Source organism: Squalius cephalus (genome assembly GCF_949319135.1).
Source record: "Squalius cephalus genome assembly, chromosome: 23".
Taxonomy (NCBI): domain Eukaryota; kingdom Metazoa; phylum Chordata; class Actinopteri; order Cypriniformes; family Leuciscidae; genus Squalius; species Squalius cephalus.
This window is the reverse complement of record NC_137144.1, coordinates 7,988,457-8,006,265: the sequence shown is the minus strand read 5'-3', so window position 1 is coordinate 8,006,265 and position 17,809 is coordinate 7,988,457. Positions and strand designations below refer to the sequence as shown.

Below are 17,809 nucleotides of genomic sequence, written 5' to 3'. Positions count from 1 at the left end.
AAGGACATTCGCGGTCTTCATTGCGCAAGATATGAGATACGCGCGGTCTGCGTGATGTTACTTCAGTAAGTTAGTGCGCGGTCTTGCCCGCCGGTATTTTACTAACAAATGTTCTACGAAGGCATCATATGTCTTGGAATGCAGTTGGCTTATATATTAAAAATATGAAAATCACCGACAGAAGCTGCTTTCAATTTCAAATACTCACGTGCGTTTTGCGAAGAGCATTTGAGCATGCGGCTGTGAGCGAGTCTACGTGGTTAAATGTACGTTTACATCTCAAAATGCTTTTATGACGCGAATTTACCGGTAATGTGACACAGTCAGTTATTAAACAAACAGGACAAACCACATCTTATAATTTCAAAAGAGATGAACACGTTCAGACAGCCTACTCTTAAATACTGAAAGCACTCTTTGTTTATTGCTTGTAATATTTTTTTCCCTCTTTGTTATTTGTTTTGAAGCTATATTTGTTAAAATTATTAACATGTAATTGCATTAATTTAGTTTTTTAATGTGTAATTATTATAAGTAGGCCTACTTATAATTATGTAATTAAATATTTTAAGTTTTATTAATAAGATCAATTAAAGAAAAAAAATGTATCGGCTCATGAGGTGCCTAAAGATTCCCTTCCCTATTTTACAATGATTTATTGCTTGTTTTTGTTGAAAAATAGAAAAGATAAAGAGCTTAAAAAATAATCGCATATTAAATCGCAATCGCAATATTGGTAAAAAAAAATCGCAATTAGATTATTTTCCAAAATCGTCCAGCCCTACTCTCAAGGAAAAAACAATCTCACTCACATAGCTCATTTTCTCATGGGCGGGCCTAATTCTATTTGCGGGCAAAGCAGAGAAAGGGGAGGTAACCTTCATAAAGTTGCCACAGCACAGCCAATGAGTGAGCCAGACACTCACTGTGCTAGCTGTGGAGCTGCAAAATAGAGCTGTAATCGGGCCTTAAAAGTTCGGCCCGAAAAGGCCCGAGCCCGACAGAGTTTGGCCCGAGCCCGACAAGTACATTTTGATTGACAGCTTTTTAAAAGCCCGAACCCGTTTACAGCCCGACTGTCCAAAAGGCTGTCTATCAGCAGTGATAAGAGTGTCGGAGAATAGCGCGGACACGCGCTTCACACCGCGAGCCGGCACACGCACCACTCGGCGGAAAAGGGAGAGAAAGAAAAAAAGAGACTGCGCCGCACGCACACGTGAGCACCTTTGTCTTTCGTAAAAAAGGAGTAATTTATACATTTTTTAACATCATTTATTCATGACTAACGGAGGCTAGAGGCCACTTGGAAGTTGGAACAAAGAAATAAAATAAGTCCTCCAGAGACCAGCCTCCGTTTCACCTCCTCAAGATCCATTTTCACGCTAATCTAAACACATCACCTGACCGCTCATTTACCACGCAACCCGAAGCGCGAGCCCGAGCCCGGCCCGAGCCCGTGTAAAATAATAGAAATTAAGACCGAACCCGACCAAACCCATCGGGTCCCGTCGGGTTCGGGCAAAGATCTTCAGCTCTACTGCAAAATGCGTTTTACATTATAGGCTTCAGTAAATCGAGGAAAAGGAGTTTCCCCTTTTCCCGCAATATCTATATCCACGTAAAAATGCATTGAAACTTTAATTAAACTATAGATATTTCAATTGGGTGATTATAATTTAATGTTTTGAGGTCTTTTTCATTTTTGTGATTATTTTGTGGTTAAATTAGGAATTATGCAGGATCGCAAAAAAATTAAACATTTTGTTGATTTTGCATTGTATTCAGCGATCGCGGAATCGCGAAAAACTGGAGGGACTGATTATAGACCCCTTTTGCGCGGACGTCACAGTTACGTCACGGCGCTAGCTGGAGGCAAAACAAACGGAAAACTGGAGGCGGCCAATACAAACCAGCACAGATTCGGCTACATAATAAGGAGCTTAAATTATTATTTTTATTATTAAATGTCATCTTGTTGTGTTGTTGGGTACAAGAATCGATGAAAAATGAGTATGCTGTATCTGGATTTTTTATTTCTAGAAAATATTCATATCATTAAAATTGCACCGTAGTGTCACTCTTCTTGGCGCTGGTTAGGCAGAACTGCGGATCATACACACAAGTCTTTACATGACCATTCAGCACATAGTTATAGGCATCTAAATATATGCCCTTAGTTTCTCTTTACCCTCGGTTTCTCTATCGGGTAGGTGTAGAAGTCAGGCCACTCAACCGGAGGTAGCGTTAACGTTAATCCTGTCAGATCGTCCATTGACTGAGCGTGTACGGTCATCTGGTTCCGTCCGTTAAAATTAACTTTTGCAAATAACAATCGCGGTCCTGGACAGTGAGTGACCTCGCACATTAAGACAAAATCGGATTTTCTCCAGTCATTGTTAAAAAAACCAGCTAACAAAACTTGCAAACTAGCGTTAGTGAAGCGGCCACAGGGTTCTTTCTGCCTCCAGCTAAGCCCCGCCCACACAAATATGTCACCATGTTTACCAACTGTAAAAGGGTCTATTAATCAGCATATAAAGAGCATTTCAAAATAATGTCAGAATTTGGAAAATTATTTAGAGATCGCAAGGGAAGACAAAAAAAAAATCTTTTAAATTACTAGTTTAAAACTTTGTTCTGATTAGATTAGATAATTAATTAATAAATTAGATTATGTACATTGTTTGTATTTAGTAGTTCATTACTTTGAGCAAAATAATAAAAATGGTCCATACTTTTCTTAAGAGATAAACCTCCAGTATGTTTCTCAGTCCCAAGGCCTTCTATGTGCCATACACAAAGGTGTCTAAATGTAAAATAAAAAATAGCCTGTTAAAACATCTGATCTAACAATTTTATAATCATATCCAGTTGCGAGAAATATTAACTTTTTTGGTACATTTTTGGAAAAAATTATTTTGAGTTTTTTTTTTACAGCTGCCTCGATAGAAATGTATAACTGTTTCAAAAAAGCATTGTCCGGACCTCCGCTGAAAAGGAAATAGAGACCGGAACTCTTGGATTATTAAGATTATTCAATAAACTCCGCTCTTTTAATATCATCACTTCGTCTCCTGCTTCTGCTTTTCTCAGTCAAACTCTCAGGCTGATAGAAGGCTGTTAATAGAGTCTTGAGTACCAAACAAGACTTTCTGTTGACAGGTTTGCTGGGTTGGACACATCATTTGACAAGATCCGGCGTCCGGGGCTAGATTTGATAATTCTAACGTGGAGGTTTCATCCGATCTAACAGTCTGCTGTCAATACATTCATTTCTTTTAATCGCGATCAATCGCACAAAAGGGTGCGATTAATCGCACACTTACGAAATTAAGCATACAACCAATTGTTTTGTTTAACGCGTTCATTTTGTAGTCATTTGCTATATCCAGCAAAGCAAAGCATGAGATCAAAGGGTGATTCTCACAAAACTGAATTTACTGCAAGCTTTTTTTTCAAGGTAGATTTAGGTGTCTTTACCAAATGATATAAGGAGTCCACATAATTCATAAATTTATGCACACCAAAGCACCCATGAGAAATAAAAATGAAAAATATTTTCAGAATTCATTCTGTAACAGCAAAGACCTTAAGTTCATTTGCACTACCGAACAGAATCACGTAGATAAACTCTCGACTCCCAAGATCATCTAATTGGTATTACGTTAATGACGCAATTACACGTGCTTCAGTTTATCATTTATTTGCATTCAATTTTTTATTAATCGCATGTATTAAATGTCATCAACCCTATTTTTTAAAGTGAATTTTATTTCGATGTCTGTTTCAAAAACTTGTCTAACAGGGCCAATGCAGTTTTAAATACCTAGAAGGCACATGTGTGAGTAAGTATTCTGACCTACCTCATCATGTAAATTAACAAATGAGAACTGGATAAGATCCCTGAGTTGAGCACGCTCGCACAGAACCACCACCAGCTGTCGGAGACAGTCCAGCTGCCTGCAGACACACACACACACACACACACACACACACACACACACACACACACACACAGAGAGAGCTCAAGTATTTTACATTGAACTGTGGATAAGAAAATGATGTCATTGCACAGTACCTGCTAGGATCAGGGTTTTGAGTCAGGGCCTCATACGCCTGAATGTTGTGTCCAAGATCCAGATGATGCTTGAATATACGAGTCCAAAGAGCAGCCTAAAATACAGGTCAGTTTCTTATTAATATTAAATGGAGATAGAAATTTTCAAAATTATGTTTGATATAAATCATTATGTATGGGAAGCTGACATATTCATTATATATTTTTATGATTTAACCTTTTAACACATTTTAGGACAAAATGGATAAATCTAAAAGGAAAACGTGCATTTAGGTACTGTGACTGGTAAGTTCTTCAACTAGTTCATTTTCAAAGGCTATGAAAAAAGATTTTTATTTAAATTTACAAATTTTCCACGCTCTCATCCGCGTCCTATCGCACATGAATGGTTTAAAAGCATTTGAATGAATGACTGTGTGATCATATAATGAAAACTAGGCAAAGGATGCCAGGAAAAAAAGAAATGCTGCGTTAAATATTTTTAATGCATTAAACAAAAAAAAACAAAAAAATAAATAAATGTATTGCAAAATGAATGTGTTACTTTTGATAGTCCTAATCTAATTTTATCATTTTTGAAACCACATAACGATCTAGGGGGGAAAAGGTAGCTATGCATTTTAGGTTCAATCCAAACAATCCATCAGACAAAAAACAACAACAAATAAACAAAACAAAAAATCAATAAGACAGTAATACACAATTTAATTTTACATTACTTGAATTAGTCACTCTCAAAACACAAAGTTGTTACCTGGCTTCTCTCGTCATTGGCAGCTTCAGATATGGCCAGCGTTGCCAAATTGATCACAAGCTCAGGCAAACAAATATCCTCCAATAACCGTAAAACCTAAACAAATAAATAATTAGAATTATTACATGCCCATTCAAATGCTGAATGATAATTTTAACCTGTTCTGTGCTTCTACCAGACGCTTTCCTTGTTGTAATAAAGTAATCGTGGGGCGGTCGTGGCTGTCTCCTCATCTGAACCTGTGAGTTTCATTAAAAACTCTTCTTTATCCACCTCAGTGGCTGCTTCCTGGAAACACTGCAATGCCTAAAACCACAAAACGCACATCCACACATGACAAACAACATCTGCAAATACGCATCATTTCACAACACCTCTTTTGCATCTAGAACAACTGCAAAGACGAACTTCCATTACTACATCTGCCATGTTTTGAGCATTGGAATGCCTATATAAAAAAGGCCACTGCCTCTTTAAAGTGTTATTTTTTCCTCCCATTCATGTATTTATGTGAGAAGTGGACAGTTTCTGCCTTGTGTAGTGTCTGGAGTAAATTGCAGGAAAAAATAAACAATTGGTAAAAGATCGAAAAAAGGCTGTTCGCCTACGCTTGCATGCATTCCAGAGAATGCAAACAGCCATGTCTGCTTCAGAAGCATCTGCTTTCATTACCGATTCAAAATGTTACTGAAACTTGGGGTGTACTCACACTAGGCGATCTGAACCGTGCCCGAGCACGTTTGATCCCCAAAGTCTGGTTCGTTTGACTAGTGTTATCACGGTTCGCTTAACCGTCCCAGGCCAGCTTGGAAGAGGTGAGCCAGAGCATGGTTCAGTTGGGCTCAGGCGCGGTACACATGTAGTGTGATCGCTAACCGCACCAGAGCACAGAACAGGGCATAACTGTCATCATTATGACAGCAGACATCTTCTATTACTACTTGGATACTACGTTTTTCAATTAATTTGTATTAAATCAAGTATATTTAAGCTTACAACAGGTCTGGTTCTCACCTTATTGATGAACAGGAATTGTAGTTTGTGAGTAAAGCTGCAAATTCAGCTGCCTCCGTAATAATCTTCTGCAATTAAACTGTGCCTAGTGTGAGTACACCCTTAATTTTAACAACAAGTTTTGGTCTTTCCCCATTCCGGTTGACAGAAATGGTACTTGCAGTAAAACAGCAGGAAAATAGCTACCCTGGAGAGTCAAGAATATGGCAACTAAGTGAAATTACTTGCATTTACATTTATACATTTAGCAGACATAATTTCAAGCTGCACATTTATAAAGTTCATACATTCCCTGGGAATCGAATCCATGATCATTAGTGTTGTCAAATTATGCTTGGTACCTAAAGATTAGTTTTATTATTTTTTAATCCAAAATATTTCCTAATAGAGGCCCATTGGTCATTCATGGATTTTCTTACCTTTTGCCCCTCACCACTGGACAGATAGCATTGACCCAAAACAAAACGATAGGATCCCACATTCACCTGGCACCAGGACCCAACTAATCGAACATATTCCTGTAGAGAGGTAGGACGCAGCCACAGTGAAAGTGTTACAACATTTTTTAAAAGATAATAAATTCCTAATAATTAAGTTTTGGTAGAGCAATCACATTCCATATTCTGTTTGCTGGCTACACATCCAAATCAAGCTGTGTTCATCTATTAATTATCAGTGAATAAACACTAAATAGCCCCATCAATACAGTCACATTTGTGCCCTTATTGAGGTTTGAATACAAAGTTTGAATAATTTTACTTTACCAATTTATCAACCAGAACTTGTTTGACCGGTAGAGTGATGGATAGAGAGTGAAAGACAGACAGAGACACTTTTAGAGAAAACATGGTCTGTGCATAGTTTAGTGGCAAGTTACAGACCTCAACGCTAAAGATTTTTTCTACTGGCCCGCTCGGCCAGTGGTTTAGATGTTTACTTGCCCTGCCAAAATTGCCACAAAAAAGATTTTTTTTTTTTCAAACGCATCTTTGTTCAGTTGTATTTATATGCTCTGATTGATACATTTTTTATTTGTTCTTTTTTAATTACAGAGTGTTTTATTTGTCTTTAAATTCATATTAGTCTAGTTGTTTCTGCAATGGTATTTTTAAACCACAGGCAAAAGTTCATTGTGTAACTGTTCTTTAGCCTGTTGATTTTTGTTCATGGTATTCAGCTACAATGAAATGTTTTGCAGTAAGACTTAAAATAAATGTGAATGATACAGTATCTACTTTTTCTTTTTACCTTATAGGAATCGATATTAGGAATCAATAAGTAGAATCGGAATCATTAATTCAAACAATACCCAACCCTAGTAGTGATTGATACTCACGTCACCACTGACTTGTGATTTTCATCAGATTACTAACTTCCCCACCTCTCTTAGCTTGGGGTACCAGTCAAGGTCTTTTACCTTGGCAGTGTGGGAACACTCCCAACTGTTCAATCATTTAAAATTAATGTAAACTGGGGGGGAAGTTGGTCAGCTGATTTATCTGAAAGATTGGAGAGATTGCTAACTTGTATAGCCTCTTCTGTATTATCAGCACAAGGAAGAGACAAGTGTAATAAAATAAATGCTATTAACAAAAGATAAACATAACTAACACCACTAATAAATGAATACCATGAATGATAAAGGAATAAAGTGCATAAGACGCATAAAATACAAGTGATTAAGTTGAGTGTGGCTTTGGAGGAGTTATATTATCTTACAGAAAGATTGTTTCTCTGAAACTAATAAGGTGAAGTACCTTATTATGCATCAAACAAATAAATGAAAGATTATTTGTTATTAACGATTATCAGTATATTATTTTCTAATTTACATTAGATATAATATAGCTGATGATAGTTAATCATGATAGTCCAAAAATCACAACATCAGCTGTGACGCGTTTACCAATCACTACATTACTTAGCATCCTTGGATGGGCCAAAGTAAAATAAGTAAAAGTGTAAAGTAAAAGTGCGTCTGTTTTTAACGCGTCTTGACTACCGTACAGTCTCTTACAGTGTGACATGGCTTCATGTTTGTACAGTCTGACAAGGAACAATCGTAAAGGACTATTATAAATCCCAGTGTGCGCTACAGCAATCTGTCACACCGAGCGCCAAAACGACATTTATCGTTTGAATTTAATAAAATTGACAGAATTTTAAAGTTGAGACTTTGCTTCATATTAAAATGAAAAAAGCCTTTTGCAATTACTGAATGGCAAGCATACTACAAATGTTTAGTTAGGTTGTTCACGCTGCGCATTAACAGAAAACAACAGAGACTAAAAGCTTTTAGATTTAAGAAACCATATTACCGAAAAATCAATAAATTAATATTGTCAATCCAGTGTCCACACAAATTACATATTTAACTGTTGTAGCTTATTCACGTTGTGTGCATGAAATGGACTAACAGTCAAAACATCCCATTGGAGAACCACTAAATGAAACGTCTGTTTTCAGTCACTGATTTCGACCCTCCAAAACCAATTCGGCCTAAATCAGAAAATATTTATGCAATGAAATGTTCGGCTGAAACAGCTAATTTATACTCCATAACAACAGTCCCTTTACTGTTGCATTTTTATGAAGACCATGTGCAATCCATGGTGCAATCTGGGAAATTAGATATGTATAATTTCATACTGGTTTTCTCACCTGCAGTTGTGCATATTGGCAGTTTCCCATCAGGCATTCAGGAAAGAGGAAACTGGGATTGCTGGGCCAGCTAGTACAATGATGCAAGGCAAATACTGAACTCGTGAACGAGCATCACCCAGATACTTTACAAACAAGAACTGTCTGAATATATCAAGTGTCCAGTAGTGACATCAAAAGTGCTGATGTACTATGTCGATAATAAAAAGAGAATCAATATTCAATACGCCCAACCCACTCACTGACAGGCGATTGCTTAACACCGTGTCCTAACTACACGCGACGCGATAAAATTCCAGAGACAGGCAGTGTGTCTGTCCACACAAGACGCGACGCGACTGTGAGACGCCACAACGTCAATCAAAAATCACAGCCAATCAGAACAGCGTGTGGGTGGAGTCTCACGGCAAGTGCACAGCACTAGAGAGTAATCTCTTGACGGCACTCGCAAGAAAATGGATAAGTAGCTACATAATCAAATTCACAAATATTACACCATTTAAAAAATACATAGGATACTGAGTTACTAAAACAATCTTTGTCAAATAATACACTTGTTTGTTCACAGTTTGAACGTTCTTGTTTCCATTTGTTTAATTTCAAGATCTGAGGTGAATTATCCATTGTTGCTTTTACAGCTACAAAGCTGGGAGCACTAAATGACATTCAAAGTCACATTACACGCTTTTAACATTAAATAAAGCACATAAACAGTACCTGAGATTATCATTGCCACACTTTGTGTTTGTTGTTCCAGCGCAACGTCGCAGAAAAATAGAAACCGTTTCTAAATTAGAAACGTCGCGTGTCGCCGTCACGCCTGGTTAGGACAAACACTCTGATTAACATGGAGATACCTTTTATCGCGTGTCGTCGCGTCGCGTGTAGTTAGGACACGGTGTAACGCTCGCTTGCAGAGGTGAGCATGAGTGTGTTCTGAAGGGAACCTGGGGCATGTGGCGGTGTTAGACTGTCCATGTATGACAACATTTATTTAAACAGTTATTTCTTAATGGAATGTGAAGTTTCAAGACAAAACATTTTAATTGAATGTTCTGAATTATGTTTTGAAGTTGAAAATATAGTTAGTTGAAAATTACCTGACATTTACAAATTCAAATGATAAAAAGTAAATAATTAAAAATTAAGAATTAAGTATAAATTTACCATTTGGGTAACACTTTATAACTGCACAGCACATTAGTTAAGTATTAATAAACAGTTAATCATTTATAAAGCATTAATAGACATGAATAAGCTACAAATGCTTTATTCTTGATTCATAAGCATATCTATAATCTACAAACTATTTAAATGTACATTCATTTTATTCAGACATATAGTAATAGTTACTTAGTGTGTTAATAAATGCTTTAACATGTATTTCTACTGTAATTCATGGTTAATTCAGGTAGTTATGAAGCATTTAGTAGTGGTCAGTTAACTATTTTTGTGAGCTCATATAAAGTGAGGACTATGCATGCCTTGTAAAGTTTTTACAAAAGAGATTTAAAGGCCCAGTTATCTTTTAAACAGAAAAAGGAAACAAACACAACAATGATTCAGAATATAGAAATATTTAAGATGTATGAATGTACATTTAAATAGTTTATTAATCATTTACTTAAACTTTCTAAGTGATCTTATGAACCACTGACAACTCTTAAATAACTGGTTTGTAAATAAAGCAATACTTTATTTAGAAATTATAAATTGATCATTAATAAAGTATGAAAATGCAATTATTAAACATTATAGATATGCTTATAAATAAAGTATATAGAATAAAGCATTTGTAGCTGTATTTATAAACTGCTTAATGTCTATTAATGCTTTATAAATGATTAACTGTTTATTAATGCTTAGCTAATGATTAATAACGTGCAGTTATTATAAAGTGTTACCAATTTTGGAAGTAGATGAAAAGTTTTGTATATTGTAGATATTTTGGACTATCGCCTCAATCGCAGTTACTCTCACTGTTGCTGCGCTATATGCTCAAGAAAGCTTATTGTTTGCATGCGTTTTTTTAAGCATTGAGGTTTAAAAACAGGCGATTTTTAACTGTTGAAGTGCAATTAACAGCAAAAGAACTCATTTCAGTATATTCAGTACCTGAAGGAGTTTTGGTTCCTTGCCACAGTTGCCTTTTTCACCTTTTTTCCCTTCTTTGTTGCCATTGGCTTGCTTAGTTGGGGACATTAAATTTAATATTCAATATTTAATATTATTGATCTGCCTGCATTGACACCATTATGAGAACTGAACTGGACGATGACATCACTGTTTTCTCCAGAGCAGCGCTCTATACAGTGAGGAAAATAAGTATTTGAAGTAACACCCTGCTATTTTGAGAAATCTAGAAATCATGGAGGGGTCTGAAATTGTCATCGTAGGTGCATGTCCACTGTGAGAGACAAAATCTAAAAAAAAGAAAAAATCCAGAAATCACAATGTATGATTTTTTAACTATTTATTTCTATGATACAGCTGCAAATAAGTATTTGAACACCTGAGAAAATCAATGTTAATATTTGGTACAGTAGCCTTTGTTTGCAATTACAGAGGTCAAACGTTTCCTGTAGTTTTTCACCAGGTTTGCACACACTGCAGGAGGGATTTTGGCCCACTCCTCCACACAGATCTTCTCTAGATCAGTCAGGTTTCTGGGCTGTCGCTGAGAAACACGGAGTTTGAGCTCCCTCCAAAGATTCTCTATTGGGTTTAGGTCTGGAGACTGGCTAGGCCACGCCAGAACCTTGATATGCTTCTTACAGAGCCACTCCTTGGTTATCCTGGCTGTGTGCTTCGGGTCATTGTCATGTTGGAAGACCCAGCCTCGACCCATCTTCAATGCTCTAACTGAGGGAAGGAGGTTGTTCCCCAAAATCTAGCAATGCATGGCCCCGGTCATCCTCTCCTTAATACAGTGCAGTCGCCCTGTCCCATGTGCAGAAAAACACCCCAAAAGCATGATGCTACCACCCCCATGCTTCACAGTAGGGATGGTGTTCTTGGGATGGTACTCATCATTCTTCTTCCTCCAAACACGTTTAGTCGAATTATGACCCAAAAGTTCTATTTTGGTCTCATCTGACCACATGACTTTCTCCCATGACTCCTCTGGATCATCCAAATGGTCATTGGCAAACTTAAGACAGGCCTTGACATGTGCTGGTTTAAGCAGGGGAACCTTCCGTGCCATGCATGATTTCAAACCATGACGTCTTAGTGTATTACCAACAGTAACCTTGGAAACAGTGGTCCCAGCTCTTTTCAGGTCATTGACCAGCTCCTCCCGTGTAGTTCTGGGCTGATTTCTCACCTTTCTTAGGATCACTGAGACCCCACGAGGTGAGATCTTGCATGGAGCCCCAGTCCGAGGGAGATTGACAGTCATGTTTAGCTTCTTCCATTTTCTAATGATTGCTCCAACAGTGGACCTTTTTTCACCAAGCTGCTTGGCAATTTCCCCGTAGCCCTTTCCAGCCTTGTGGAGGTGTACAATTTTGTCTCTAGTGTCTTTGACAGCTCTTTGGTCTTGGCCATGTTAGTAGTTGGATTTTTACTGATTGTATGGGGTGGACAGGTGTCTTTACGCAGCTAACGACCTCAAACAGGTGCATCTAATTTAGGATAATAAATGGAGTGGAGGTGGACATTTTAAAGGCAGACTAACAGGTCTTTGAGGGTCAGAATTCTAGCTGATATGTCTAGCTGGTGTTCAAATACTTATTTGCAGCTGTATCATACAAATAAATAGTTAAAAAATAATATATTGTGATTTCAGGATTTTTTTTTTTTTAGATTATGTCTCACAGTGGACATGCACCTACGATGGCAATTTCAGACCCCTCCATGATTTCCAAGTGGGAGAACTTGCAAAATAGCAGGGTGTTCAAATACTTATTTTCCTCACTATATATATATATATATATATATATATATATATATATATATATATAAACTAAATTAATTTAAATAAACTAAAATAACTTTTTTTTACAACAAAATGAAACATCACTGAACTTAAGGTGGACTGTGACACTATTTTCTTCTGGAAAAAAACTTTGTTGCATTATTTTCCTGTTATCTCTGTAAAGCTGCTTTGAAACAATCTGTATTGTAAAAAGCGCTATATAAATAAATGTGACTTGACATGTGCGCGCTCTCTGAGAGACTGTTTCTCAGTGCTGTCTGAGAGACGTGCGTCATAAAGAAAACAACACATACCGCTGCTCAGAGCACGTGTGAACTGAATGGAGTGCTTTTTCCCGCATAATTGGGCTTGAACAGTTAAATATTCATACTTGTCAAATATCATATATCATTATTGTAAAACAAAATTTCTCTCATCGTGATATTACGATTTTGGTCATTTCACCAACCCCAAGTACAGACTACTGAAATGTTGGTCTCAACACTAGCGTCCAGCATACTACACATCAAGAGGATACAGAAACTGACAGAGTAGTGTCAGGACACTGGAGATCATCTGTGGCCAGTGCAACATGTTCTGGTTGCCCTCCACATCCTGCTGGGAGAAGATCTGAGACATGATGGCTTTACGGGCCACACTCTGGTAGAACAACTCCACAACAGTTTGAGGATTCAACACTAAAGAGACAAAAAACAGCAAGGATCAGTCAGCCTTCTCATCATCAGTCATAACCTGTGTTTCTATATTGTGGCGATTCATTTTACCTGATCTGTTGGAAGTAGGAGTCGTTGAGTCAGACAGCTCCAGAACAGACAGATGCTGAAGATCAGCATTTCTAAAGAAAAACAGATAATGCATGAACTAATGACCTTAAATAAACCCAGTAACAATTTTATAACAATCAAAGACGAACTAAAATAAATCTATCTATCGATCTGTAGATTAAAGGGTTAGTTCACCCAAAAATGAAAATTCTGTCAGTAATTACTCACCCTCATGTTGTTCCAACCCCGTAAGACCTTCGTTCATCTTCGGAACACAAATTAAGATATTTTTGATTAAATCTAAAGAGCTGGATCACTCCTCCATAGGCTTCTAAGGCATTATAACTTGCTGGCCCAGAAAATGTCCAATAGTCCAAGTGACTACAGTGGCTCAATCTTAAGTTTATAAAGTGACGAGAATACTTTTTGTGCGCAAAAAACAAACAAAAATAACGACTTTATTCCACTATTCATTTCCTTCTCTCTGGGCCTCGAGTCTTTTCACGTAGTATAACTGCGCAGCGCTTCTGTGTTGTACGTCACACGCATCACACACATGACCAGCGTCGGCCAATAGTGAGCCTATGTGTGACATACAACACAGATGCGCTGCGCAGTTATACTACGTGAAAAGACTCGAGGCCCAGAGAGAAGGAAATGAATAGTGGAATAAAGTCGTTATTTTTGTTTGTTTTTTGCGCACAAAAATTATTCTTGTCGCTTTATAAACTTAAGATTGAGCCACTGTAGTCACTTGGACTATATTAACGATGTCTTTAATACATTTTCTGGGCCAGCAAGTTATAATGCCTTAGAAGCCTATGGAGGAGTGATCCAGCTCTCAGATTTAATAAAAAATATCTTAATTTGTGTTCCGAAGATGAACGAAGGTCTTACGGGGTTGGAACAACATGAGGGTGAGTAATTACTGACAGAATTTTCATTTTTGGGTGAACTAACCCTTTAAGGTCTATGGTTTTCCATAAAAGGACTTTATCTTGCTGTAGTTTATTGCTGTATCTTAAGCCCTATTCGGATGGGACTAGTTTAACATGGAGAAGTGGGGTAAAGTAATTATCACCAGAGCTTCTCAGTGATTTTTGTCCCGTCCGATTGTGCCATCTCAGTAATCATTACGGACAATGTCAGTAAAGATTACGGCGACTTTTACCTTCAGTAAAAAGGTCCGGAAAAATTACCTCAGGTAATACTAATCTCGAATAGACCCGCTGTAAATATCAGGGTTTCCGTTGTCCGGTAATTGGCCGAAAAAAAAATGAAATGTCCGACAAAATTAAATCTCTCCGGTCAAATTGTCCGATTAAAATTGCCTAACACCGTGTCCTAACTAACTACATGAGACGCGACGCCGCGACACGCGATAAAAGGTATCTTTTCCATGTTAATCAGAGTTTTTGTCCTAACCAGACGCAGCGGCGACATGCGACATTTCTAATCTAGAAACGGTTTCTATTTTCCTGCGACGTCGCGCTGGAACATCAAACACGAAGTGTGGCAAACTGGATATGATAATCTCTGGTACTGTTTATGTGCTTTATTTAAATGTTAAAAGCGTGAAATGTGACTTTGAATATCATTTAGTGCTCCAGCTTTGTAGCTGTAAAAGCAACAATGGATATAATTCACCTCAGATCTTGAAATTAAACAAATGGAAACATGAACGTTAAAACTGTGAACAAAAAGGTGTGTTATTTGACAAAGAATGTTTTAGTAACTCAGCAGCCTATGTATTTTTTAAATGGTGTAACATTTGTGAATGTTATTATGTAGCTACTTATCCATTTTCTTGCAAGTGCCGTCAAGTTTACTCTCTAGTCGGTAAAAAAAAAAAAAAAAAAGTGATCTCTAAATTCTAAATCCAAGATCTTTTTGTGTGAAGTGAACAAATCCCTCACACTAAATTTTTCATAACTGTCACAAAGAACCAGCAAAAGTAATGATTATGAATATGTAAAAATATTGCAATGAGACATTTTAATTGTCTATTAATAAACAAGTGTTTTCTGTGTCGGCTGCAAAGATGAAGTCTGACTCGCGATCTTTGCAGTAGTGAACGCGCCGGAGAGAAATACACATTTCATACGGATTACATCGTTTTATTTTGTTTTGAAGGGTTCTGTTTAAAAGTAGAGATTTCTGTAGATAATAGATATATTTTTATTTTTATTTAGGTGTGTGAGGCGAGTAGGCTACCTTATACGTTAAATTTCGGTTCATGGATGATAGCTTAACGTTAGCTCCAGTTCAGGCGCTGGCGCCTCCATGTCGTGATTAGGCCTATTTATTGTCTGCTATATTTACTTTTTATTTATTAAATCGAGAAAATTGGATAATGAAACACTGATTCAAATTAAGATACAATTAATACAAAACAAAATTCGTTTTAAAGAAAGGCTTTGTGCTTTCTGTTTGAGGTCTCTGTGAAAGTTTTAAAGCAGTCTTTTAGTGCCGATTTGAACGGTCGCGACGCGTCCGTAATGGAGAACTGTCACGTAAGATGGTAATATTATTATTATAAATAATAAATCATGTAATAATCCCGCCCCCTAATTATGAGGCGATATTTGACCGGCATATCATCAAAATGTCCGGAAAACGAAACCATTGTTTTCTAGCGGAAACTCTGAAAAATGTACGTAAACATTTTGTGTTTAAAAGTAGTTTTCCGCGGTTTTTCAAGTATGGAGACACTTAAAGCATTCAGTTGCGTTCTAGACGCTGGGACTAGTCTGTGGCAAAACTCAAGTGTTTTACACACACCATTCAGATCAGAAAGAAGATCGAAAGCACTTGTTAGAGGCACGCTGTGACTCCATGTTATAATACTTTTACGCGATGAAAGATTATTAATAGCCTTTCTTGTTCTGTCCTATCAATCATATGTCGCTTAAAAAGCTGCACTATAAATTTAAAAGAAATGCCTTTTATAGTATATATTTATATATAAATATATTTCCTTGTTTTTCATGAATGAAGGAGCCTGACTCCTGTTTATTTTGAATGTCTGCCAAGCTAGTGAAGCACTTGGTTTATTTACAGTTGTTGCACTGGTACACAATTATTTAATAAATAATTCACTACATTTGTGTCTGTTTGTTATTTTTGTTTTACAAAGTTAGGAAAGTAATATTTAAGTCAAGCCTGATGCCTTGAACAAAAGAATGATCCCAGTCTCTTCCACAAAGAGAGGCCTAGAGTTTATTAGGTAATTTTAAAATGATTATTTTAGTATCGAATCAGTACTCTGTATCGGCCAATACTGAATCCTAGGTATCAGAGGCAAAAAAGGCGGATCGGAGCATCTCTAATGTATATAAATATATATTTTCAAACTGTAAAGACCAAACCGGTTTTCACACTCCAGCCTTTTGCAATCTTGCAACTGCAGGAATCAATGCTGATCCAATCGATCCTTGTATTAATTTACAACAGCTAACATCTGTCTTATTTATGCAGTTTTACAGCAAAAAACCCCAAAACAAAATTGTCTGAGTGGAGGGTAGCATTTAAAGTCTTCGTTTTCACTGAAAAAAATTATACCCGTTTCAGCAATTAGGTTATTGTGTGTAATTTGGCAGCCATTTACACACATTTGCAAAATGAATCATAGCTTAAATACAAATATTTGGATCTTATTTTTCTGGAATGGGCCATGTGGCATGTGGACTCACAGTATGTCCAGTGGGACGGATGAAGAAAGCGTCAGGCTCATCTGTTTGAGCAGATGATACGTGCAAAGCAGATTAGAGCATCGAGGAATCAAGTCTTGCTGCAACTGCAGTAATTGATTACCACCCGCAAGAAACACCTGCACACACAAACAATAGGCAAAGAGTCCTGAAAAACTCAATTAGAAACATAATTTTTTTATGTTAGGGGAAAAGATCAGTGAACACCAGATTTTTAAGTGAACAATCAACAAGGGCAGAAATACATATAAACAGCACTGTTACATTCTCAATCCAGTTTCAGTGTTTTACAGTTTTTTGTTGTAGTCTTGCAAAAAAAAAAACACAAAAAAAAACCTCTACATTTAGTCAATATTTCATCATGTCATTTATTTTAGTAATTTCACAATCCTGAAAATATAACAACATTACAGTATTGTACATTTTTAACAATGTGACAGGAAGCTTGGGCTAAAGTCTGCCATGAACGCGCTCAGGACCGTTTGCAGAGGCTGTGAATTACAGGTAATAATTAGGGGTGTGACGAGATCTCATGCCACAAGATCTCGCATTGTTAATACATGACGATATTTCTTGTCGAGGTGAAAGCGGTCTCACGATATCAGCATGAAGGAGTTGAGTTTGTGGCAATACCTTTTACATTGCTTGCATTATGCTGTTCTGTCTCATACTCAGAAAGTAGAACTGAAGTGACATTCGTTACAAGATAGGGCTGTCACGATTCCTCTATTTAATTTGAGTGCTCAATAAAAATAAAAATAAATGAATTGCAATTTACCCATGTTGCTTAACCAGCAAAATACTACAAGTGGCGCATTCCACAGACAAGAATCAATGGTTTGCATTATTAGACTGTTTTCAAAGGCTGTAGCCGCTGCACAATACATT

General features: G+C 37.0%; 1 protein-coding gene across 2 annotated transcripts in view; it reads right to left on the bottom strand.

Moving 5' to 3' along the window:
• Positions 1-17,809, bottom strand: part of nup160 (nucleoporin 160) — a 115,443-nt gene that overhangs the window by 44,708 nt on the left and 52,926 nt on the right. For both annotated transcript variants that reach the window (XM_079860179.1, XM_079860180.1), the window contains exons 17-25: positions 16,904-17,040; positions 13,212-13,282; positions 12,965-13,124; positions 8,508-8,577; positions 6,266-6,364; positions 5,021-5,138; positions 4,833-4,930; positions 4,079-4,173; positions 3,864-3,960 (exon numbers count right to left, since the gene is read on the bottom strand). In XM_079860179.1, the coding sequence (XP_079716305.1) occupies positions 3,864-3,960; positions 4,079-4,173; positions 4,833-4,930; positions 5,021-5,138; positions 6,266-6,364; positions 8,508-8,577; positions 12,965-13,124; positions 13,212-13,282; positions 16,904-17,040 (945 nt within the window). The remainder of the gene's footprint in view (positions 1-3,863; positions 3,961-4,078; positions 4,174-4,832; positions 4,931-5,020; positions 5,139-6,265; positions 6,365-8,507; positions 8,578-12,964; positions 13,125-13,211; positions 13,283-16,903; positions 17,041-17,809) is intronic.